Source organism: Rhododendron vialii, chromosome 7a (genome assembly GCF_030253575.1).
Source record: "Rhododendron vialii isolate Sample 1 chromosome 7a, ASM3025357v1".
In the NCBI taxonomy this organism is placed as follows: domain Eukaryota; kingdom Viridiplantae; phylum Streptophyta; class Magnoliopsida; order Ericales; family Ericaceae; genus Rhododendron; species Rhododendron vialii.
Window position 1 is genome coordinate 40,022,842 of NC_080563.1, and position 26,472 is coordinate 40,049,313.

The 26,472-nt window shown below is 39.2% G+C and overlaps 1 protein-coding gene across 1 annotated transcript; it reads right to left on the bottom strand.

Annotated features, from left to right (window-relative positions):
* Nucleotides 1-8,165: 8,165 nt before the first annotated feature.
* LOC131333131 (protein NRT1/ PTR FAMILY 5.5-like) lies at nucleotides 8,166-14,569 on the bottom strand. Its single transcript, XM_058367483.1, has 4 exons — nucleotides 14,235-14,569; nucleotides 13,441-13,661; nucleotides 9,564-9,925; nucleotides 8,166-9,176 (listed from the first exon to the last, which is right to left on the bottom strand). The coding sequence occupies exons 1-4, from the start codon at nucleotides 14,359-14,361 to the stop codon at nucleotides 8,312-8,314; spliced, it is 1,575 nt and encodes a 524-aa protein (XP_058223466.1). The 5' UTR covers nucleotides 14,362-14,569; the 3' UTR covers nucleotides 8,166-8,311.
* Nucleotides 14,570-26,472: the final 11,903 nt, after the last annotated feature.

Genomic DNA, 26,472 nt, shown 5'->3' on the forward strand with positions numbered 1-26,472 from the left:
GAGAGTTGACAAATACTCCCAACGTCCCAATTTAATTCTTCATCGTTCTATTTTAACCAGCTAAAAAATTACTTATATTTTTAAATCCGTATTGAATTTCATATCGAATATGGATATTGTTTAATAGATTTCGATTAGTTTTATACTACAATATTTTTGAAATTGCATAAAACATTATTGTAGACACTCTATTTTGGACTTTCCAAATTAGTTTACTTACGGTATTTGATTTCCCCGATGATGATTTATAGTCGAGAACAGTCTAAGGATGATGGTGTGTTTTGAGCTTTGAGCGTTCCGAACCTCCTTCAAACCCACTTCAAACTAGAACCAAACGGCCCCAGCAAAACCCAACTGGCTTACGCCAGTACCTTGATGTCGTACGCCAGTCATCTGTCACGTGTCGGTCATCGACCGTTGACTCAGCTTTTACTAGCGCACGCCAGTACATATGTGGCGCACGCCAGTCAATTCCAGTCAAATCAACTTTATTCAGCCACATGGACGAGACTTTTGTGCCTCCCTGACGTCGGCCACAGTATCCCTGATGATTACTCTCGACAGAGGCGTTCCCTCTCTCTCCTACACCCTCCATCAAGGCAAGTCCCATGCATTTAATGCATGGAAGGCTCCCTTCTTGATCCAAGCCAGCCAAACAGGCCTTAAACCAAACTGATCTCAGTCACTCTATCCCCTATAAATACCCCCCTTGCATTCATTTGCAAGGGGTTAGCTTCATTAAGAAGGAAAAACACTCTTCATCCCCCTTTTGCTCTCTATCTCTCTTCTTCCATTGAAAGAGAAAGTAGGGCAACTCACTTGCGTATACACTACTGATATCCAGGCACCATAAAAACACCCATCTTCAACCTTTGGGCTCAAAACCACCTTCAAACCTCAACACCAAAAAGGTATACCACCTTTATATTCCTTTCTGTTTTCAGCCCCTGAGGGGAACCAGTAAGGCTTAGGCTAGTAAGTAATACTAGTCCTGGCCTTAAACTGGTGAAACACAACAAATCGTATGAAATGAAACATGGCGCACGCCAGTATATCTATGCCGTACGCCAGTCATGGCAGTACGAGCACTACTGGCGTGGGGATCATGGATCGTCATTTCTGCTATCTTATCTTTCCGTCAATCACCCTTGCATGCTAAATAATCAGTTTAATACTTTCCGTATATTTAATCCTGCTTAGCTGTAGTTGTAACGCTCCGACTTTTCGGAAGCAATATAAAGTAAAATCTTAAGAAAATTTGCTAAATAAATATAATTTTTTAAAATAAAGTTTAACTATTACAATCACAAGATAAATTTACTGATTCAAAATACATTAACTTCAGAGCTGACTCTAGGCTTGATACAAATCCGAAGAATACTCGATCTTCGTTCCTGATATTCTTTCCGTGTTGAACTGCAACATCTTTCAATCCTCTCCATTGAATCCTGCGCCCACTAGCAAATTGATCGCCGAAGCAAACGATTTGCCAGGATACAGACGTATCCGTGAGTGATAAATCACCCAGTAGAATAATCCAACCCAACCACCCCTCTTACTGTACAATTAGCAGGTAACAAGATAATATTGAATCGAAGAAGCCAAACAAATATTCTCCACATAAGCCAGTTCATTACTATCCATAACCTAATGTGAAATCTAAGATCTCTCCGCGAGATCTTTCCTCCCCAACCGCTAGCTATGCCCTGTCCCATGAGCTCACTTTCTTTTGTTGTCGCGGATTGCACTTCAGTTATGTACCTAGCGTGTGTATCCCTCTCATTACAACAAAAGAAAGCTTATCATGCCCGAATCATAACTAGGGTTCGCTTATCTTATATACCACTTCACAATCATCACTGGGCTTACTTTATCAGTTTCAAACCATTACATCCAACTCATCACATCTCAAAATCCCGCCTGCAGGCATTCTAAAGAAAACAAAACTTTCCAATTCATCCATTACCTAGCATCGTCTAAATGAACTCTATTCGCATACCACCCCATGTCTCTAGGGTCCATTCTAACATTCAAATCAAGTAATAGTGCAATATACAACTAAAACAAATAATAATTAAAACAACCTGCAAGCAAAATAATCACACAACCTTTTATGAATGGGCCGTTGCCCTTAGTCTCGTATGACCATGATGATAATAAGTAATAACCTTTTTAAAATAATTTTAAAAGAAATATTTTTCTAGGCTCTCATTAATTATTTCTAAGTAATTAGATTAATAAAAAAAATAATTAAATGCGTTAATTAGGTAAAATTATTAAAATAATTTAACATGACTGGAATAAGAGTCCTAGAGGTCCTATGCAACTAGTAGAGTGTCAAAAGATGGGTTCGGAGAGTCGCGGAATTAATTTAAATAAAGACGTTAAATAAAGTGGTCGAAAGTGAAGTAAATAGATAATAAATAATTTAATGAATAAAATATGTTGAGGTTAACAAGTTTCATCTTCAGAATGTAGAGAATCTAAATAAAATTACTCGGGCATTAATAATAAGGTTTATATGGTCGTAAGGTAATTTTAATTGGAAACACTATAAAAATAACAATAAATAGTAATTTAAATAAAAATAATAATAATTTAACAAGATATCATCTTTGAGATGCAAGGAGTCTAGAAAAAATTTGTTTGAGTGTTAAAACGTTGTTCGGAAGGTCGCAAAGATTTTTCGTTAGTAAACTTGATAGATAACTAATAAATAATTCAATAAATAGATGATTAAATAAAAAAAAATGATCTTAACAAGTTATGATCTTTCAGATGTGAAAAATATAGGAAAAATAGTTCGGGGGTAAAAAATGAGGTTTGGAAGGTCGCAAAGTTGTTTCGAAACATTTAAAACCAACTTAATCTACCAGATAAATTAAATGATATAATTAATACGTTTTATACTAAGATGATATTATTTTGTAAGAAAATAATATTGGGTCAGTAGTTTTTCATAATATTAATATCAAATCGATTGTAACATAAATATCAGAATGGTCATATTCTTCATAAATAATTACAAATAAGTTGTCTAGATCAAAAATAATATCAAATTGATGAATACGGCAGAAAACGCGCGGTAAACTATATTTTTTTCGTTCGGGACATAGGGTTAAGTATATAAACACTTAATATACTTGGAGAAAAGGTTGAAAAGGATTATAATACCTTGAATTGGGTCGGATTGATTTAAAACAAACGAATCTTGAATTTTGGGAAAGAAAACTTCGGGTTCTTTGATCGGGAGATCGTGGGATCGAATTGGACGATGTTTGGTGATGCTAGGAGTTTGGAAAAAAGTTTGGAACGGTCAATTTGGGTTTCGGTTGGTTTTTGGACACAAACCCACTTTTCTTTCTCTTCCTTTCTCTCTCTAAAACTCCATGGATTGAAACTCCGTTTTCTCTGACTTTTCTCTCTCTTTTGGACACAAACCCACTTTTTTTGACCTCCTGTGGTTATCGCCATGTGCTGATACCTCCCTCATGGTTTAAAACTGACCACATAATCTATTTGTGGTTTTGAAAATGTGCGGATAGATCCCATATCGTCATATTTTCCATCCATATTAAATGACAAGACATTAAAAGACCAATATACCCTCATCATGTCCTTTGATTTTTCTTCTTTTTTAAATCTAATCACACAATCCCCTATACAAAAAATTGAATCCAAACCGTTGATATTGTAAATTTTGACGAGTACTACATTTATGCCAAAATTCAAGTCAATCAAAAAATGAAAAGCTCATGGTCGAATCGATTTTGTTATGAAATTAAAATTTCAAATTCGAATTTACTAAAAATTAGATCACTGAGTTATTGATGTCTGATCGAGATGATTTTTTATAGAGATGCTCTATTTTTTATTTAATATATTATGAACGACTCAGATTACATTCTGAAGATGTGTGAAATACATCTCCGTTAATCTGAATGTAAAACATGACGGCAAGGGGTCTATCCGCACATTTTCAAAACTACAAGTAGGTTATGTGGTTAATTTTGAACCATGAAGAATATCCGCATATGACGATAACTACATGGGGTGAAAATGGACTTTGCCCTATCTTCTTTTGACCCATTTGCGATCTAATTTCCTCTGTTAACTTCAATCTCTATTCCTTTCAGAATGGAGAAGGAAGAACGGAGTTGGGAGAACATTGTGCGGAAGCTTATCAAGGAAGGAAATTAAAGCAAAGGACCTAACCCCGGTTAAAAGAGGCCAATCTCTTCTGACAGGAAGGTTCCAGATTGTGTTGTACGGAGAGACGGAGAGAGAGAGAGAGAGAGAGAGAGAGAGAGAGAGAGAGAGAGGTGGGGTTGGCGGGAATTGGCGGGAACTGAGCTAATCTTGTTCTCCGCCTTTTTTATGGGGGGGGTAAATTGACATTTTCCGTTGAGAATGATAGGGTAACATTTACGACTGGAAGGATAACATTTTCCAAATATAAGAGCAATGTGTTTTGAAAGTAGGGGTGTGTATTAAAGCTTTTTCTTTAAAAAATAAGTATAAATTGATTTAGAAAATTGAGTTTATAGAAAGGGGCTGAGGCTCCGTTCTGCTAAAAATTTTATTTTTTACTTATTATTTACTTTCCGACACATGTTATTCTCTTATAATATATTATTTTTAATTAAAAATAAGACCGCCGCTTAACTTTTAGCATTTTTTGAAAGTTGTCCTTGTTCAAAAAAATTTGCGTTTTTTAGTTTTGAGCCAATTTTTTTGTGATTATTGATTAGTCTCAACGAGAGAAATCAAAAAAGTAAAAACATTTACTTTTACCCAAATTTTTTTGGAAATATAAAATTTTGAGTAAAAAAGGGCAATTTTCTTGCTAAAAAGTGGTTATTTCCCAAAATATTTGGGAAAAAGTAAGAAAATAAAAATAATTTCCGATTCCTCTCGTCGAGATGAATCAATAATCCAAAAAAATTTGATGCAAAACAAAAGAACGCAAAATTTTAAAAATAAGGACGAAATCTCTTAAAAGTACTTTAAATTAAGTGAAACAACACCTAAATAAAGTATTCATTTTAGTTAAGTGGATCGCATCGTGAGTCTTTTTTTTCATAGTTACCGTGGTTTTATCCTTTGGCTCTTCTTTCTCTATAATTTTCTGAGGTCTAACCCTTTTTTTCTCAATTCCGGAGAGTTGACAAATACTCCCGACGTCCCAATTTAATTGTTCCTCGTTCTATTTTAACCGGCTAAAAAATTACTTATATTTTTAAATCCGTATTGAATTTCATATCGAATATGGATCTTATTTAATAGATTTCGATTAGTTTTATACTACAATATTTTTGAAATTGCCATTTATAAATTATAAGATATAATTAATTAAAAAATGATACGAACTCTCAAAAAAAAAAAAATTAAATTGGGACTAACCACGGCTAGAATGGAACCTAACCTCCTACGGGGTAAGTAACAACTTCAGGAAGATGTCATCCCATTCGAACTACGAACAGAATATGACTACATACATATACATAAATCTACATACAACGCATGCATATGGATTTTGGACCCGTCTCAGATTTTATAAAAATCATTCGAGTCGCTCATTTTATTCAAATGGTTTGTTTACGGTCCTCGTAAAAAATTAATTCAATCGAATATTGAAAAAAACATTTAAATATTCAACTTCGCTTCCACTGGATTCTCTTGACCGGTGAGAGAGGGAAAAATCAGATGCGTATCGGTCAGTTCCCCTGACGGAATAGTCCATTTCCGATTGAATGAACGAATCACGGCCGTTACAGCCGATACTCGACCGTTACGGATGATTTCCCACGACTATTTTTTTTTTCCTCTCAAAAACAACTTTTTAAAAATTCACGACCAATTTATTAAGAGTCCTGCTATTAGGGCATCTGCATCAGCCTCAGTTGATTTTGGACCAAATTAATCTTTAAAATCCACTTCTCTACTTTAACTTATCACTTTTTCACAATTACACAGAATCAGACTCTTTACTCTCACTCTCTACTTAATTAAATATTCATACTTTAAAAAAAAAACTACTTTACTCTCACTCCCTCTACCCCAACCCCTACCCCCCAGCCAAACCAGCAAAACAGAAACAACGAAAAAAAAAAAACCCTAGCAAAAACAGCAACCTCTCTCTCTAACTTTACTCTCACTTCCTCTCAACCTCAACCCAAAAACCAGCAAACATGAACGGAAACCCAATCTCTCTCTCTCTCTCTCTCTCTCTCTCTCTCTCTCTCTCTCTCTCTCTCTCTCTCTCTCTCTCCTTTTGAAACAAAATCCCCAACCCAGATCTTTCGCTACTGTAAAACCGTATATAGTTTTCAATTCCGACTCGAATAGTTCACCATCATCGTCTGCATCGTGATCTTCATCTTCAACGGCAACTTCCCCAACCAGGTCCTTGTCGCCATCGTCATCAGTTGGTAGAGAGGGAGTGATTAAAATATTCCGACGCGAGTGAACAGTAGCTCTGTAAAGGAAAAGAGCCACTGTAGAAAACGTTAATTTTTTGTAAAATAGTGAGGAAAGAAGAGAGGCTGATATTGGGGTGTTTTGGGGTGTTTTCTCAGTTTTGGCTCTTCAATTTTGTTTGGAGAGGGAAGAAGAGAGAGAGAGATGTGGATGCTCAGTAGGACAGATCAGATGTACCGCTTGTATACCGATTGACGTGGACTGTGGGCCATTCTCTAGCTCCTCTCTCTTGTTAACCAAAACTTCTGAAATTTTTGAAATGTGGGCCCTACACCTTTAGGGCACACGCGACCTTTACGAAAAATTGCTCTCTCTCTCTCTCTCTCTCTCTCTAATCACTAATTCTTTTCTCTCCACCATGGACGCCCACCTGCACGCCAAAACCACCAACGCCCTGCGCCTACGACACTGAGTCCGACTGCCACCATTGTCGTCGTCCCACGATAAGAACTCTCTCTCTCTACATACTGCATCAGCCGCTACGCCATCATCGCCAAAAGCAGCTCTACATCTTTCTCTTCGCTGGCAACGCAGTCACAGATACTCTGTCAAGCCTCTATCAATAAACACAAATCACCTGTCCCCAAATCAAAAGTATCAAAGACATAAACATCTTTCTTTTTGCTCTGTTTTGAAGAGAATTTTGGGTCTATCAAGAAACCCAAATCAACAGTAAGCCTCTGTTCTTGCTCTTTTTGGAGCCAATGTTGAGAGGTCTGGATTCGTAATTGAATAACAAAATTTTTTGAAGGATAAGATTAATTTGGAGTAAGGAAATTTCATGAGCAACTTAATTTGAATTGCACCCTCTTTTTACTTCCTTCCAACTATTTAAAATTTCCCTGCGTTTGGGGAGAAGTTCGATTGGCATTGGTGTTCACTTGCATCTTGAATAATGATTTCAAGTTTATTGATGCAAATTCAGAGGCTATGGAATAGGCAGAGGGGAGGAATTACTTGCATCTTCAATACTGAAGCCAAAAAAGTTTAGTTTTGGGTCCTCGGTACCTAGAAGAAGCATCGTTTTACTTGTGGGAGAGAAAGAGAGAGAAGCTAATGTTCTAGGTTTTGCTTAAGAAGTAAGTAGGAGAAGAAGAGTGTTGGGAAGAAGAGAGAGAAAACAAGTTTAGTCAGAGGTGGGCGGGGGGTGGGGGTGGGCGCGGGCGTTGGTGGAGTTGGTGTGGGGGTGGGGGTGGGGGTGGGCATCCACGGTGGTGGTTTTGGGAGGAGAGGGATTTGGACTTCGTAAACTCAGAACCTGAGTGTGAGAGAGAGAGAAAAAAAAAATAAGTTCGAAGATAAAGGAGGTGTAGTGGCCCTAGTGGGTAAAGGTATGGACCCCATTATTTTCAAAAATATTGAAAGTTTACTGGTGCGAGTTTTGCAAGAGACGGAAAGAGTACAGAAGGGCCCACACTACACATAATCGGTAGATTATCGGTTCGGCCGATCGGTCCTTATAGCTTTTTCGTTTAATACAACCGAGTCCCGTTATGTATTGTTTAATGCTTCCAATATCGTTACACCTTGATCATTACCGTTACGTGTCCCCGTACTATTATTCAAAACCTTGTAAGGGAGAGATGCCTGGAAAACAAAAAAGCTAGTATGCATAAACAAAGCCTTGTATCCATTGATCATCTCCAAATAAGTTCTCTCCTATGTGAAGATACAAATGAGATTTTGAAGTACAAAAGAATGAATATAAACAACAAGGGGATGAGATAAATACAACAACAGAATCAACAATTACAACTATAGGCTAGAATAAATAAGAATTGCGTACGTGTAACAGATTTGTTTGTTTCCCCTTCCCTCCATTTACCTAAAACTACTCCACCAGTAGTTCTATTACCATTTCTTGGTTTCCTTTGACATCGTCTCTGGTTTCCTTCTTGTCCCAGTAAAGAGTTGAAACAAACCAGTTGTAGCATAGGTTCACAAAACTCAGTATCATCATCATTTGGTAGTAATTGTCCAGGCGACTACTGCAGTTTAAAGTGTCGCCGAACCAGCCCTTGAGACCGTACACAAGTAGAGCATTAATGAAGCTTCCGAACCCGATCACAGCTTCATTTAGTGCTGATCCATATTTCTCCATTGGCACATCATGAGGGACCTGAACCTCAAAGAAGAGATCCAGGCCTTGTTTGCCGATCCCCTCCATGAGTCCCAGCAGGCAGAACTGCGGTGCCAGACGCAGAATACTCATGGGTACGACAGCACGGTCATCTTGGTTGAACTTGACGCAAAATTTGGAGTCCTCGATGGCACGCAACCTGCGAACCTCGACACGCCATGCGACGCTACAGCAGAATACGGATACCACCATTGCTGTCAAGATTCCGACTATAATGCTCTTTGTTTTTAGTGGTTTAGGTATGTATTTGAACAGGAGTGTGTAAAAGGAAGAGCTTAAGGTAGCCTTGATTATGTTCCTTATCATAATAAGTCTATAAATAGAGACCGTAGCATGCATGTTGTTTCCTTGCTCGGTGAAGAAAGTGTTGCCTGTTGATAGTACTAGACCAAATACCAGAAAAGTAGTCCACATGGGTATCATTACAGAAAGAGGCTTCCATTGCTCCATTGGTACTCTTCTTCCTGCAGAGACCGCCGGAGTCGGACCGTTGTTTGCATTCTCTTTAGGGCTAGCACGGGAGATTTCTGAAGTAGCAGCAGCTTTTTTTACTGATCTGCATGCCAAGGAAACTTTTTAACACTGATGCCAATACGTCATTTTAAGTTTTCCACAATCAAAGAAAAAGATGCATAAAACTCGTTATTGATGGTTGAGTCGTCGACCTATGATTTAGTACTGATGAAGAATATGCTGTGTCAAATACCCATCAAAATCTCTCATACTTAAATGAAAAAAAAAAAAAAAACATTGCCACATCATACCGGCAATAGTTTCTGTATTAAAATTCTTGAAGAATAGAATCTTTCCCACCCGTCTAATGTTGATGCTATGCGCGCGCGTGCACACACATACAGAGAGAGAGAGAGAGAGAGAGAGAGAGAGAGAGAGAGAGAGAGAGAGAGAGAGAGAGAGAGAGAGAGAGAGAGAGAGAGAGAGAGACCTGTGGTAGAGAGCAATGCAACACAAGAACAACAAATAGCCAATGCCCATAACTGATGTTGAACAAACGAACGTTACAAGCCAACCAGCATGAACATGGCCGAAGATCCAGGGAGTGCTAAGTCCACACAATAACGATGCAGTGATCCACCACACATTCTTTCTTGCGTTTACTCTGCCTTCATCTATGTCCAGCAGCTGCCTGGGTTCATGGGCCCTTAATTGACCAACTAGAAATCCTTCCAAGACAGGCACCCCTCCGGCTTTTCCCACGGCTATCAGAAGCACTACCGGTACGAAGTACATCCCGGTCATGTCACCGGCAATGGGATGGAATGCCGAAATGCATAACATCACCATTCCCTGCATGCATTTTGGTTGAGGACAATGTTCAGCTTAATTACCTTGGAAAACTTGTAGGACAAATTTTAAAAATTGTCCCCTCTAGTTTGCAGGAATTCTCATTTTCATCTGTCTAGCTAGTACTAATTGCGTCAATCTTAATTAAGTTTACATTCTACCTCAATTATGTCCCTCTCATTGACGACACATCAATGAATCAAATGGAATTGAGGGGCAAAATTATCATTTTCTCTCACAGAGGGGACTAAATTGAGATTACATGCAAGCTCCATGCAAACAACATCACCCCCAAGTTGAAAGTACACTCGCTTATTTGTTTACAACGCTCCCACTTCTTAATCAATGATTACAAGATTAACTAAATGGTTTTGAACAACTTTTTTTAATCAGGTGAAAAAGAAACTAAAGAAATTATAAAAATTCCATTAAAAAAGAGAACATGACACAATGACATTTTAACTAAGGGGTCGATTTTTTATTTTTAAATATATTAAGTAATATGTAATAAAATATAAATATTAACTTTTCAACATATTTTTGTTACCCAATAAAAAATAATTGAGGTGCCAAATTATGGTGTTTTTTTATATAGTTATTTCAAAAACAAAAGTAAAATGTAAAATTTTAGAAATAGTCCTTCCAATTTTACTAAAATTTCAAATTCGTCCATTTGTGAGGGAAAATGACAAAATTTTCCTTCAATTCTATTTGTCTCATTGACGCCGTCAACAAGAGTGATGGAAAATGAACAAATACAAGAGTACGCGTATATTATTAATGCTCATGTAATCTCTTCGTTTGTTTGGCAAAACCATTAACATCGTCCACAGTTATATCCATGAAAATGCCATCATCACATGGTGGACATCAGTTCTTGTTAGAGTCTCTAAACAAGTGGAGTACTCCAAATAAGCCAAATATCCATGAAAATGCCATCATCATATGTATTTCTTCTTGTTCTTAAGATAGTAATGATTTTTTCTTGTACAGAGTATAACGTTTCTTTCTTAACCCGCTACTATAAAAGATCAACGTAACAAGTGACAAACTAAAGCAAACAACAGTACTCCGTATTGAAGTTCACTTCAACTTAACAAATGTCATTAATTAAAAACCAGGAATAGCCAAAAATAGCACAACAAGAGGCTATCCCACCCACCATCAGACTAGTAGTGAAATATTTCGAACACCAAACAATAGCAGCTTCAGAGGATGAAGCCCCAAAAAGACCAACCCAATAGCAGAGTAATAACAGAGCAATAACAGATCAAAAAGAACATGTGTCCCGGATTATAGCAGCTTGTGGCAGTAAAGGAGAGATCAAACCATAACCACCCAGCTTTAAGCAGAATCAAAAACCTCTTAGCCCTCCAAAACTTGGGAGTTGAAAAAGGAGATAGACAGAGCCAAAAAAAAACTCCTAGCCCTCCTAGCTTTAGGAATTGAAAAGAGAAAAACACCAACCAAATGCAAATATCATCACAGTATCAGCGAAATGTAGCATGTATCAGATACATGTACAAGTAGGTTGGGTACTGATAGGCGCTTAAATGTTCGCATAAGCGCCCACTAATTTATTCTTACTAAGTCCATTTATATTGTTACTCGGAATTTAATGCTTGATTTTTGTGTTTTAGGTATTTGGAGGTTCTTACGTTTGAAGGGGCTTTAATATTGTTGCTCCTGCAGTGCATGTGTTCTTGGAAGTGAATGTGTAACAGATGAATACAATTTGAGTACTTGTCTTGGTGGCCCAAGGATTGTATTGTAGTATTTCTTATTTTGACCGAGACTTGGACTTCTGCTGCATGATGGTGGGCCCAGTGTTTAATACCCACCTAATGGTTAATTGTCTTGGTGGGCCAAGGCTTTAATGGTGAGCTCGGCTGGGAATTAAAAAGGAGAGCAAGGGCTTTTACGAAGTCGGCTCCAGAAACCTATAAAATAAATTATCATGCGCATAACAGCGGGGGCAGGCACGCCATCAGAGAACAGAAAGCCGAGATCGAGAGCTGTGCAGAACTATTTCTTTGACAGTCAATCACGGTGGAAAACAGAAGCAATATCGCGATGAGTTCCACCCCGATGTCCGGCTAAACTCGTTTTTAGGGTTTAGATGAAGCTCGAACTTTAAGTAATAATGTTTATATTTTGATTTAGTATTTTATTATTCAAATCATGGTTATATGATATAAGAATTTATTTGCGGTATTAATTTTTTCTATCAAATCTTGTGTATAATTTTCTAGATTTTTATGCACGTTCATGCAACAGTTCTTAATTGTTCTGTGATAGCTGGGTAAGATGGGTTATGCTCCGTAAGACGCGTCGTGCTATTAGATGATCCGTGCCATAGAGACGGATCGTACTAGTAAGACGGTTCGTGCTAGGCGGCGATAACCCCATGCTATTCGGTGATTCATAGAAATCTTTTGGCGATACCGTGAGGGCCCGCGAACCCTAGCGATATCTGGATTGATTCGAATAATAGACCTTTATCATCGTATAGAGATTATTACAACGGGTCGAGTGGATTCGAAACCCTAGATCTTTTCTCTCATAAACTCTCACTTTTTATTGCTTATTTTTATTCAGCTTTAAATATTTTAGAAATCAACAATCAAATCTCTTTTTGAATTAAGTTAGAAATCAATTAAAGCAATCGCAATTTAGCCTTCGTAATCCCTGAGGATGATACTCGGAGTATTTACCGCTATCTTTTAAGTAGTAATAATTATTCTATTTTATTAATTATTTTTGATACGGAAACGACTCGATCAGGTACGTTGTGCCGCGGGCCCCTGAAGGACCCAACCACAAACTGATGATCATTGATGGTTATGATCGATATTGGAAAAATAACAAACCAAACATATCCGAAAAACAAACGAAGAAACCAAACCAAACAAAGAAAACGAATAAGGGAGACCAAAATAAACGTGGTTCGGCTTTCGATTGTAAACCTACTCCACGGGTAAGTGAACGAGAGACGATTTCACTATGTGAAGAGAACCATGCTCTGAAGGCCTACAATGGTGACAAATAAACAAACCCCTCACAAAAAGACTCTCACCAATCCCAAAATACAAATTCTCTCACCAAATAAAAAATTCGATCGAAATCTCTCACCAAATACAGACTCTCTCTCATCAAATCTTGCAAAACCCCTAAGGCTTTAAATCGAGAGACACACAAACGTGACCGGATATCACACACTAACAAATGATTCTTATGAAACCCTTTGGTTTCAACCGGAAAGAATCGATGAAACAAATGATCTTCCAGATGGTCAGAGGCCTATAGAACCCACCACAGAAGGGGAAACCATATGCCGATGAAGATCAAATACAGACTCTCTCTCAGAGGGATTCACTCAAGTCAGTGTTTCTTTCTTTTTTAATTTCTAGCTATCAAAATGTTGATGATGACATAATGGCTATGTTACTCCCTACGAACTTCATTTGTGGATTTCATAAAATTAACAAGATTTGTATGTAATAAGTCACAAAACTTACGATGATGTAGGCAGCAGTTGAGCAGAGAATGACTTTGAGAGGCCTAACATGGTTGTCGGAGATGTAAGTCATGACAAGGGCCAAAACAGATGACGACCCCTCTAGTAGATTTATCATTGCAACGGCATTCGGGAGATTGTGTTCCTTCCAGGTATCTGTGAAGTATGTAATCAACACGCCCACCACTGCATAGCCTACAAACCATTGGGTATACGCAAGGCCTAAAACAAGAAAAGGAAAAAAAAAAATAAGACAAGGTATAATCAAAGTCGACCAACGAAGAATTAAACTCTCTTGAACTTGCTGCACGAAAAATATATATGTATATATATTTATAGAAATAGTTCTCAGACAAGCGAAAAAAAGAGACATATATATACAATAAAACAACTTTTTGCATGAAAACAGAAACCAATCGTTGTTCTGTTAGTTAGAACTACCTAATTAAGAACTTTTAAACCACTTGATTTTCTTGTTCGAATTTACTAGTACGTGTTTCTGTGTCTGCAGCTAGTCAGACATCACCTTCCCCAGTAATAGAATTCTTGTTTCTTTTCTTTTTCTCGAACTTTCTCGCTGTCCAAAAGGATTGTCAATCTCGAAATTCAGATGAAGTTGTCCTGTTAAGTAGAGCTCTCGAGCTCAAAATCGAAATCCCTATATATGTAACCTATCAAACCAAAATTCGAGCTATATATTCTCATCGAATAATAATAATAATAATGTCATCAAAATATAACTGTCCAAATGGACCATATGATATGTAGTATTTGATTTAGTGATGAATTTGTGACCTGTGGTAACAGCAGCCCCCCAGCAAAGGCAAAAGTAATAGTTTTTCCAGATCTTAATATAGAAGAGTTTGATGAAAATCTGATCAAACTTGCGGCGGATCTTCAGGAACGAAGTATCTGTCGGCATCCCTTTCACCCCCCAGGCCACCTCTTTCTACTGTTAGCAGTATATACTTACCGCCCTACTGTATATATTTATATATATATGTATATAATTCTTTCTTTCTTTTTGTGGGTGCCGGCAATTATCAAACTGTTAGCTAGCTAGTGAAGTTACAAGATCTGCAGGGAGTAATTTGTTCAAGAATTCTCAGTGAGAGAGAGAGAGAGAGAGAGAGAGAAGTGGTACTCACTACTCGCAGAGCAAAATTGTAGGTGCAGAAGGACGATCGACTAGGTTCCGTTCACCGCGTCATCTGCCGCGTAACGATGGAACGAAACGCGCATTGTGCTTTCCTTCCATCCCAAGTTTTTATTTCTCAAGCTGAAGAAATTGGCATTACAAATTTTTCTCTCAAGCTGAAGCAGTCCACTCCAAGTCTACGGGAGTGGACACTTTCTTGGAAAAAAAAAAAGAAAAAGGTCTACGTGAGTGGGAGGAGAAAAAAGAAGGGTAAATTTCACTGATTTCCCATGAGGTTTCTGATAAATACAAGAACCTCCCTTGTAGTTTTTGAAATTGCAGTAACCTGCCTTTTGGTATCATTGTTTAGATTCCCCTCTGCTAAGTGCATTGTTAACAGGAAATGATGACATCAGCAAATTTAATGGTGTTTGATGCCCTAAATAAAGCCTGACAAAATACCAATTAAAGCCAAACGTTGGTCCCGTTTACTAGCACTTATAATCTAATTTATTTAGCTTATTTGATTAAAAAAGCTAATGAAGAATGCTTGTTACAAATTATGAATAATCACTTATTTGACTTTTCTAGCTTATTTGACCCAAAAAAAAAGGTTGATTATTTTAAGCTCCAAATTTTAAGATTTTTTTTGCTTATTTTAAGTTGTTAGAATATAAATAGACAAAAGAATCCAAAAGTGAATCTAGACATTTTTTATAAAATAAAAAGCTACTCTTGACAATTTATTCAAGCAAACAAATTAAACTTTTTTTAGAACTTATAAATAGCTATAACAAACACTTTTATAACTTATTTTAATTCTTTAAGAAAATAATCTAAAAAACTATAATCTAAAAAACTAACTTGTAAGTGCTAGCACACGGGCCATTATTTCATAGGAAACAAATCCCAAACCCATTCATTTCCCCTTGTTTTCTTCTTCCCATTTTTTTTCCCCGTAACTTCTGGCCCTCACCCTTCGGATTCATGTCATGTAAACTCACATAAGCCAGGATAACCTACGAATGCATCATGCCCAGCCCCAATGCTTAGTTTAGTTGATTGGTTGGTTTGCTTCCCACACAATTGATCGCGGTTCGATTCCTGGAGTCAGACCTGAGAAAATAATTTTTTTTTTGAATTCTCGAGTCCCCGTGTGGATAGTCTACCTTTGATCGGACCGGGGAGGGAATTAGTCGGGGTGTGCGTGATCTGACCCGGACACCCTTGACCGTCAAACTAAATAAAAGAACGCATCATGCCCCGCACTAGTTTGGTTTGTTTTTGTCTTCTCTACGAGTTGATTGGAATAGAAGGCTTAGAGTGGTTCATAGGTTTTGCCAAATACACATGAGAGACATTCTGCAAAACACAGCTAATTAACATGAGAGACTTCTTTAATGCCTGAAACTACTTCACTTGCATCAGTTAAAATATGCACACGACGGCAATTCTTGGAAGAGCAGCCCTTTCGATCACTAACCAAAGTAGCAGAAGATGCACTAACCAAAGAAGTACCCTTTCATTACAACCCAAACTCTTATGTCAAAGCACACCAATGCAAGCAACAATTCCTTGACAACTGCTGGCCTTCCAAGCACCGCCCACTACAATTTTGCAGCAACTAAAATCGCCTTGTTCCTGACCAAAACACACTCGTAACTCACCACCACCCATATCCCTCTTAACCCCATGGGTGTGTTACGGGAGCTAGCCCAATAGAGTGTTAGAAATATGTAAACCCAATTTGGATATTTCCTTGTTTTACTTTTTGGGAACTTTCATGTAATATATTTATACTTTTGTACTTAGTATGTAATATGTTAAAAGGTGGGCCTAGAACCTTGTACAAAAAAAATCTAGGGCGCTGCTATTCGCAGCCCTTTATTTTCTCCTATAGCCCACTACATTTCGATAAATGATTGTTGAAAATCATAAATAACATTTCGGTACATAGCTGTTGAAAACAAGATTATATTTCGGTAACTACATGTCGAAAATATGTTCAATTTTCGGTAAACTGCCGAACATACATTTTCGGTAAATAGCTGTTGAAAAAAATATTATATTTCGGTAATTGGATGCTGAAAATATATATCAATTTCGGTAACTAACTGTCGAGTATAATTGAAATTTTTTTAACGAGTTATGAGAGAAAATAAAAGGCTGCGAATAGCAGCGCCCAAAATCTAATGGCTGTGTGTGTGTTTTGTTTTGTTCTTTGTAAGGATAAGAAAAAAAAACGTGAGACAGAGAGAGAAGAGTGAAAGAAGAAGAGTGGGTTGTGTGTGCTATGTTTGAAGGTGATGAAAGAAGACTTTGTAAAGCTTTAATCCAGTGAAAGAAATATGCATTTTTAGTGCCCAGATAAGTCTTGTTATTGCTGAAATTTTCTTCTGTTTTATGGCCGAAAAATTGCATTTTTGTAGCTTGATAGTGTGTTGAAAATCTGATCTGTTACCGCTGCGATTCTACTCAGTTTGTGACTGTTTTTTTGGTGATATTTGTGTGTGCATTTGGGCCCTTATTCCCCCACAACATAGAGATCGAACCGGTTTCAGACAGGCATCCACCGAAATAGACACCCCATCAAAAATCATTCTATTCCTGCTACCCCAAATTTCTCGAAGAATGCAAACAGAGTCTCGAATAATCTCTGAATTAGAAACCTCGGTGATCCACTTAGCAAACCATCCAGAAAAGGTCGAAGGAACATGTTCAATAGTCTCGGGCTCCAAGCCACAAATTGGGCACAGCATATTCGCCTCCAAATGTTTTATAATGTAAAATATTTTTCTGGTAAAATGTTTTTTCAGAAAACAAACTTCAAACTTTTATTTTTCGATGTTTGGTTGACACTTGAAAAATATTTTTAGAAATTGAAAAAATAGTGTAGAGAGAGGGGAGGCTTAAACGGTGGAAAGATATGAGAATATTAGAATTGAACGTGGATCAGAACCGACGATCGAGAAAATTAAGCAGTGAAAATTGCAATAGAGGGCAGCGGGTTCATTTTTGAAAATAACTTACAGAAGATTTAAGGATAAGTCATTTTCATCCAATTAATGAAAAATGTTTTCAATCATTTTTCACGCAACTAAACACCAGAAAATATTTTGCGCCCAAACAAACGGAGCCTAGATCTCACTTTGTCTACTTATTTATGCCATATGCCAACATAGAGAATTCCATTGTGAGTACATTTTTCTTTTCAAAATCGTACATTGTGATCCTTTCTAACGGCCTGGTCGAACGACGATATCTACTTAAAATTTAACGGGCGTTCAAGCGCTCTCATCCATAGACTATCCTTCGTTACCAGCCTTGCCATCACACAAGCACCCGAAATTATTTCCGATGTACGCAAAAAATAATCTATCACATTAGCACGTTAACTATGTGTATTATGAGCAATTAAATGGAAATTAACACAAAAACTGAAAATTATGCTTAAACATATATAGGTGTTTACACCCATTTTTGGCCAAAAATCAGGAAATGGATTTACAGGTTAAAAGGTAGCCTCGAGGGTCGAGACCCTAGCCTTGAAAGACCTTACGACCAGTTGTCCACGAATTAGGGCCGGTTCTTAAGAAATGATGGGCCTTCCATATAGGCCTAAATCAGTCAAAGACCTAAGGCTTGGATCAGTCCACCAGGCCTGAGTATTTTGTCCAGGCCTAACCCAAATTCTTATAAGTAACAAAGGCCTAAGAAATGGGCCCAAATTGGTAGAAGCCTTGGTTTTCTTACCAGACTTGGGCTCAGAAGGCTTACATTGGGCAAAGGCCCATGATTTACCAACAAGTTCAGGCCCAATTGATGAAAGGCCCACTGCTTTAAGAGCATCGTTATAGTCTTTAATGAGCAATTAGGGGGCCTTAAGCTGCTTACAAGTAGCTCAAAGGCCTTAAGCTGCTCACAAGTAGCTCAAAGGCCTTAAGCTGCTCACAAGCTGCTCACAAGGAGCTCAAAGGCCTTAAGCTGCTCACAAGTAGCTCAAAGGCCTTACGCTGCTCACAAGGAGCTCAAAGGCCTTAAGCTGCTCACAAGCAGCTCAAAGGCCTAGAATATTCCTGATTGGCAGGTCTGGGTAAGCTGCTCACAAGCAGCTCAAGGTCTGAATTGGTGGGACCCCATTCTTCAGCATGAAGCAAGGCTAGAGACAGGTGGCGCACATGCAGCCCTTGGAGCTGTTGGTGAATGATTCATGCAGACCTAAGCAAGCTGCTCACAAGCAGCTTATCCAGGTCTGGTTAATCCTTTGTTTCTGGATCCTTCTTCAGTGAAAGATGAACCTCAGAGGATTTAGAGGGCCCACAAGTATGCAAGGTCCAATAAAATGATAAGAAAGGCCTGGTGAAGTATTGGTCTGCAGCTGTGGTGGGCCTGGAATGGCCTGGATACTGCAGAAACTGAAATTTTCTTTGCCCTTTTTCAAAGTTATATGCAGAAAAGAAGGATTTTTCAGGCCTTTGCCCTTTTCTTGGAGTAAAAGACACGTTTTGTTCAGAGAGTAGCCCTTCATTGGAGCATTTCGAAGCTGCTCAAGCTCAAGCCTCTGATAGAAGGCCATGTGGTAGCCATGCATTGGAGCATTTTGAAGCAGCTCAAGGCCTGTAGCTCCTATAAATCACAGTTCTGAAGGCCTTGGCCAAGGTCCACGACCATCAAAGCCCATGGCTTATCCAAATTACATTTCAATTATCTTTTAACTATTTTTATCTTTCGGTCCCCGACCAAACAAGCCCACGGCTTATCGTTCAATTACCTTTACTTTCTAGAATAATTTGTACTCAATCTAGCCAAGCCTAGATTTTATTTCATTTCCTTGTAATCAGACTTTGTTAAACCGTTAATAAAGTCCATTTATTTCTGTTTTAGGCCTTGCTCTACATTTCTTTCCATTTTTCACACAATTAGGAAATTTTAAATCCTTAGCCAGCAAAGGCAAACCACGAACCTCCTCACGGTCTCCACCCTTAGGCCATGCACTTTCGTTCGATTAGAAGTTAGATTGAGGCTTCCAGGCCTTGATACGAATTTGGGCAGCAATCCTGCCCTGGCACGCCCGCATTAGGCCTAGAACTGCACTACTCGCTGTTCCTAGGCCAATTGTTACTTTTTGGAAACAAACATTGGCACGCCCGGTGGGACCCTAATCGTTTTAAGGGGTATGATCATGCCGATTCATGTCAATTCAATACATTGAATTGGATGTTGAGATTCGGCGTCTTGAAGAAGAAATTAGTTGGCGCTATGATAAGGTCGATGAACTTGAAGATGAGATCAACCGTCTCAATATGGAGAAGTATCGACTCAATCCTACGGAGGGTTGGTTTCTCGACGCACAACACTACTACAATGATGAAGTTAGAAGGCTTGAAGACGAAATTGGCAGACTTGAAGATGAGGAATGCCAATTACGCAATGAGGTAGCCTATCTCTTTAATGCTAAGTCACGTGGCTATTCAACTATCATGCATTCAGGCCTGCCCGAACAGCCTGAATTCCAAAATGGTGGCTTTGGTGATCCTTATACTCAGACCTTTGTAGGCCAAGTCGAGGAAAATATGGGCATTCAGACCTATACTGTTGCATCCAACGAAAAATTCTCGCGGGAGATTTCTCATCCCTTGGATGCATCTTTGCTTAAGATTGAGGAATGTCTAATCAACTGCAACAAGGCCACTATCAACTGCAATAAAGCCATTGACAACTTCGACAAGGCCATTGATAAAGCGATGGCTAAACTCAAGGATAAGTTGTCAACTCCTTCACCACCGGTATCACGGTTTGACACTTTAGGCTCGACTTCAGGCCTGAATGTATCTAAACAAGCCTCTAACAAGTACACCAGGCCTCCAGGCTTCTCTCAGGCCTTAGCTTCTGAAAGCCCTGCACTCGGGGGGCAAGGAGGCCAAGAAATTACACTCGGGGGGCAAGATTCTCAGTTCAAGCCTTTGAGGATTCCCGACCAGCGGCAAGGCCTGGGTTACAACAGCTTCATGCCTGAACGCAGCAGCGAACATTTAGGAGTTTCTCAAAAACTTCTAGATGAAAAGCCAGTTCCAAGCCTAGACGAGCCAAACGACAGGCCTGTTTCGACGCAAATGGAGCAAGATCTCAGGCCTAGAATAAGCCAGAACATGGGAACTCCAATTATGAGGCAAGATCAGCCCATTTTCTCCTCTCAAGAGCTTTCTAAAGTCTCTGAAGGGCTACCACATCCAGATTCAGTCCTAGGTGATGAACAGATCATTGATGTAGGCCTAGAACGATCCAGGCTTGCCATCAGCCCTATAGGTAGGTCTGAATTGCATGTTGCAGCTGTTCTAGAAGAGGAGGAACGACATGAAGAGGAGGAAAACGATGACACTCCATGGTTTGATTACGATTCATTTGTGATTGGAGATCCCCCTCCTCCCCCGGTTAACGAAGGCCTTTTTGGCATTGTCCGACCTGCCAAAAGGCATTTCAAGCGTAGGCCAGCTATAGGCCTTAAAGCTGTAGAATCGTGCCCACATTGGATTTGTGGGGCATATCAAAAACGAGTGTTATTCACTTGGCTTACGCAAAAATGTCGTAGTTGTAAAAAGGGCTAAGTAGAGGAAAGCCTTTCAAGGGCCGAACATGCATCTTTAAGATGTTCGGCCAAGGCCTACAAGTCATTGAGTAGGCCTTATTTTTAAGTTCATACCAGGCCATTTATTTCATTTAAATAGGCATTTTTGCAAGAAATGAGGCCCTTTAAGCTCTTTCTTTCGGCCTGAGCCACCTTTTTAGGCCTTTCAACGTATTTCCAGGCCTTGTTGCGAACCTTTCGTAGGTGTGGAGCTGCTTTGCAACTAGGACTGAAATGAGGCCTCGTATCGGTGTATAAAGGCCTTTTCCACAAAGATGAAGGCCCTTTGAGCTCTTTAAGTAGGCCTGAATCTTCATTATAAACACTCTACGTGGAAGTTTAGGCATTCCAAACATGATTTCAGGCCTGAACGCATAGCCTCTATTGGCGTAAACATGGCTAATAAGAGGCAATGAGCCTTGAGATTCAACTCTAGTATAAGCATGATCATCATCCAATTGCTCTAAATAGCCCTAAAGGATGCAGATTGAGGCCTTCTATCTTTAAGAGAGGCCTTTCACAGGCCTGTCCAACAAAAATATGGTTGGCAGACTCATTCCAAGGTCTGAAGTTAGAGAATATTGTCAGAGAGGCCTGAAAGCATGTTTGAAAAATGTCTAATGCCTACTAAGTCCATAGGAAAGGCAATCAAAAGAATACATGCAAAAATAGGAATTGAGGCCTGTTTGGATGCCAAAAAATGGTTTTACTTTTTATACATGCCTTGATCCTAAACGTAAAGAATCAAGGCATGGGGGGGCAATGTTTACACCCATTTTTGGCCAAAAATCAAGAAATAGATTGACGGGTTAAAAGGTAGCCTCGAGGGTCGAGGCCCTAGCCTTGAAAGACCTTACGACCAGTTGCCCACGAATTAGGGCCGTGTAGAGACCCGTAAATTTCCTTATTTTAATTTTAATATTTTATAAAGGGATAAGTGATGGTTTAGTGTGGAATTTATGGTTGCGGGTTAATGTGCAAGAGTATGAAAAATGTGGGTGTTAGTGTAATATAGTGCATGTGTGTATATGTGTGTGTGCCAGGAGAGAAAATTCATTTCTCTCCTCCCTCTCCATCTCTCAGTTCTCTCTCCTCTCCCGGCTCTCTTCATCTCTCTCACCTAAAAACTCACCTCCAAACTCAAAACCCAAAACTACCAACCTCAACTCCATTTTCTACTTGTGTAATCGGGCTCGTATCGCGTTGGATAGAGCTCGGTTCGGTGTGTTTAGCTCGGTTGGGATTCCGAAAGCTAGGGCTTGCTTAATCTCTTTGGTTTCGGCTTGGATACTCGAGGCAGGAAATTCTACCTCTCTTTATATGTTATTTGAGTGTTATTGTACCATCTTTGAGCTTGTATTGATTGTTATCGAGATCGGATCGAAATCTGAAAAATCCTGTCAAAATCGCCGGAAAAACACTCTCCCTACCGGTAGGAACTTCTTGCCTACCGGTAGGACAAGTAAAAACTTTTTCCCTCAACCAGCTCAAACGTACTGCAGCAGCTCAAAAGCTGCTCAACGTATCAAGTTTCTACCGGTAGGAACTTCCTACCTACCGGTAGGTCAAGCTGCTCACGGTGCTCAACGTATTCATCCACCTACCGGTAGGCAAATACCGGTCACGGTGCTCAACGTATTCATCCACCTACCGGTAGGCAAATACCGGTAGAACTTGTTTGCCTACCGGTAGGCCAAGTACAAAGTCGTTTCGTTCAAAATGTTGGCCCTTCTGATTGCAGTTTCTACCGGTAGGATTTCTTTACCTACCGGTAGGTCAAGTGTCGAATCCTTCTCTTCTACCGGTAGGATTCAAGTACCTACCGGTAGGTGGTTGAGCTGCTACAGTGTCTTTCAGCAGCTTCTCATACGTTCTTCCAAACCACTTTTTGGAGCCTTTCATCGACTCTATTGGGTTCGTTTACGCATCATTTCTAGTGTTTGGAGAATAATACATATTTCATACCTAAAAATGTACCCGATGGACTTGAATGAACTTAATGGGTTAATTATCACAGAAACTAGGATCGACGGATTGACGTTAATGGATTACGGATAAAATGTGATATGTTACCGCATAAAATAAACCGAAAACCGCAGTGAGTAGTTGATGCGTGGGTCATGGGTTTAACTTGAAGTAAAAGGTTAGTAGATTGCTTAAAGGGGAATTAATGACGATTTACGAACATGTGAAGAACACAATGATATAAAAGATAGCTATTCGATGTAACGTGAAGCACGTATTGTAAATGTTGATATCTTTGAAACCTGAAGCTGGGACTACAACATGAGAATCAGATGTACGGGGTCTTAAGAACCCGGAATGAGAATCGGATGTACGGGGTCCCGAGAACCCGGAATGAGAATTGGATGTACGGGGTCATGATCACCCGGAATGTAAATTGGGTATACGGGGTCCTAATGCCCGGAATGTCTTTTGATTGATATCATGATGTGACGATGTGAAAGATTTCTTGCGTGCCCATCAAGGATCCATAGGGAACTTCTGAGATACTAAGCGGTTGGAACGTAACCATATGAGGTGGATGTGTGAAGATCGAAAGATGAGTAAAAATGAATTCAAAGGACAAAGATAGGTTAATTGACAAGAGTGAAGTGTTCGTTTACGTTCTAAATTTCTAATATAGTACTTGTGTCTTATCCATGCTCCTTTGTTATCCAAAAGTCTATGTTTCATCGGCATCTTTCATCTCATTTGCATATAGAGTTTGCGTAGACTTTTCTACTGGGCTAGTGTAGCTCAAGCCTTATATTATTTTCAGGTGCTAACCCGGAACCATAGCTTGCATTGCTTGGCGTGCTTGGAGTGTGGACATTATTTTTTGAAAGTTAACAGAAGGAGTTACCTATTCATCTTTGTAAATTTATTTTGAAAGATGTATTTGTAACTAAAATTGTAATTCTTTTGACTCAGAATATTGTAACCACTAATTCTTTTTTTTGAACTTCGCTACTTATGATAATTTGGGGCCGTCGAGCCAATGTTGTAATATTTTGGAACCTTATGGACTTGGAAGTTTAATTGAGGGAATGGGAACACAGTGACCTTTTGGGTACCGTACGGATATTTGTGAGTATTTTTTTTGAAAATCATTTATAATTATGTTAAAAATTCGAGGACGTGACAGGCCGGTTCTTAAGAAATGATGGACCTTCCATATAGGCCTAAATCAGTCAAAGGCCTAAGGCTTGGATCAGTCCACCAGGCCTGAGTATTTCATCCAGGCCTAACCCAATTTCCTATAAGTAACAAAGGCCTAAGAAATGGGCCCAAATTGGTAGAAGCCTTGATTTTCTCACCAGACTTGAGCTCAGAAGGCTTACATTGGGCAAAGGCCCATGATTTACCAACAAGTTCAGGCCCAATTGATGAAAGGCCCACTGCTTTAAGAGCATCGTTAAAGCCTTTAATGAGCAATTAGGGGGCCTTAAGCTGCTCACAAGTAGCTCAAAGGCCTTAAGCTGCTCACAAGTAGCTTAAAGGCCTTAAGCTGCTCACAAGCTGCTCACAAGTAGCTCAAAGGCCTTACGCTGCTCACAAGTAGCTCAAAGGCCTTAAGCTACTCACAAGCAGCTCAAAGGCCAAGAATATTCCTGATAGGCAAGTCTGGGTAAGCTGCTCATAAGCAGCTCAAGGTCTGAACTGGTGGGACCCCATTCTTCAGCATGAAGCAAGGCTAGAGACAGGTGGCGCACATGCAGCCCTTGGAGCTGTTGGTGAATGATTCATGCAGACCTAAGCAAGCTACTCACAAGCAGCTCATCCAGGTCTGGTTAATCCTTTGTTTCTGGATTCTTCTTCAGTGAAAGATGAACCTCAGAGGATTTAGAGGGCCCACAAGTATGCAAGGTCCAATAAAATGATAAGAAAGGCCTGGTGAAGTATTGGTCTGCAGCTGTGGTGGGCACGGAATGGCCTGGATACTGCAGAAACTGAAATTTTCTTTGCCCTTTTTCAAAGTTATATGCAGAAAAGAAGGATTTTTCAGGCCTTTGCCCTTTTCTTGGAATAAAAGACACGTTTTGTTCAGAGAGTAGCCCTTCATTGGAGCATTTCGAAGCTGCTCAAGCTCAAGCCTCTGATAGAAGGCCATGTGGCAGCCATGCATTGGAGCATTTTGAAGCAGCTCAAAGCCTGTAGCTCTTATAAATCACAGTTCTGAAGGCCTTGGCCAAGGTCCACGACCATCAAAGCCCATAGCTTATCCAAATTACATTTCAATTATCTTTTAACTATTTTTATCTTTCGGTCCCCGACCAAACAAGCCCATGGCTTATCGTTCAATTACCTTTACTTTCTAGAATAGTTTGTACTCAATCTAGCCAAGCCTAGATTTTATTTCATTTCCTTGTAATCAGACTTTGTTAAACCATTAATAAAGTCCATTTATTTCTGTTTTAGGCATTGCTCTACATTTCTTTCCATTTTTCACACGATAGAAAATTTTAAGTCCTTAGCCAGCAAAGGCAAACCACGAACCTCCTCACGGTCTCCACCCTTAGGCCGTGCACTTTCGTTCGATTAGAAGTCAGATTGAGGCTTCCAGGCCTTGATACAAATTTGGGCAGCAATCCTGCCCTGGCACGCCCGCATCAGGCCTAAAACTGCACTACTCGTTGTTCCTAGGCCAATTGTTACTTTTTGGAAACAAACAATAGGCAAACCGAAGTTAACCAGTCCGAGATTGAACGAAGAACACATAACATTTGAACGAAGAACCCAAAACATTAACCCCCAAGCAATCGAAATTCAACACTTCCCGAACCCAGCAGTTGTTCCAAAACTCAAACCCGCCAACATAGCACCAAACTACCTAGAATTAGTGGCCATCGCACAGATTTCAATTCTTAGAATTAGACTACTCATACGGGGGAAGGAGATCACTTAACAATTCGAACCCATTTGAAACTGAATACAAAATTATGTGAAAATTTGCAAACTTAAACCAATATTCTTTTTATACAGCAACAAGATGACCACAATATCGCATATCGTTCCCACTCCAAATTTATCAACAAAAAGGCTAATAACAAATGTCCGGAAACTGTTTGACATGAGAAAAGAAATAAAAATGCAAACGTCCTAGAGGTCCACACAGAAGGTCCTGACCATGTCACAGAGTCCACTACAATGCTCCATAAATTAACCTGGAAAAAAATGTGAATTAAATCCGTCAGCTGAAAGTTCAGTGAGTAGTCATGTAATGCCCCTAATTTTGAAAACGTTAAATAAACATTTTTATTGAAAAC

What these genes read in the sequence shown, in the direction of transcription:
- LOC131333131 (XM_058367483.1), bottom strand. Translation starts at nt 14,361, where the DNA reads ATGCCGACAGATACTTCGTTCCTGAAGATCCGCCGCAAGTTTGATCAG. An exon ending in CAACTGCTGCCTACATCATC is followed by an intron (nt 9,926 to 13,440) that starts GTAAGTTTTGTG and finishes AAATGCATGCAG; the next exon opens with GGAATGGTGATGTTATGCAT. An exon ending in TGCATTGCTCTCTACCACAG is followed by an intron (nt 9,177 to 9,563) that starts GTCTCTCTCTCT and finishes CTTGGCATGCAG; the next exon opens with ATCAGTAAAAAAAGCTGCTG.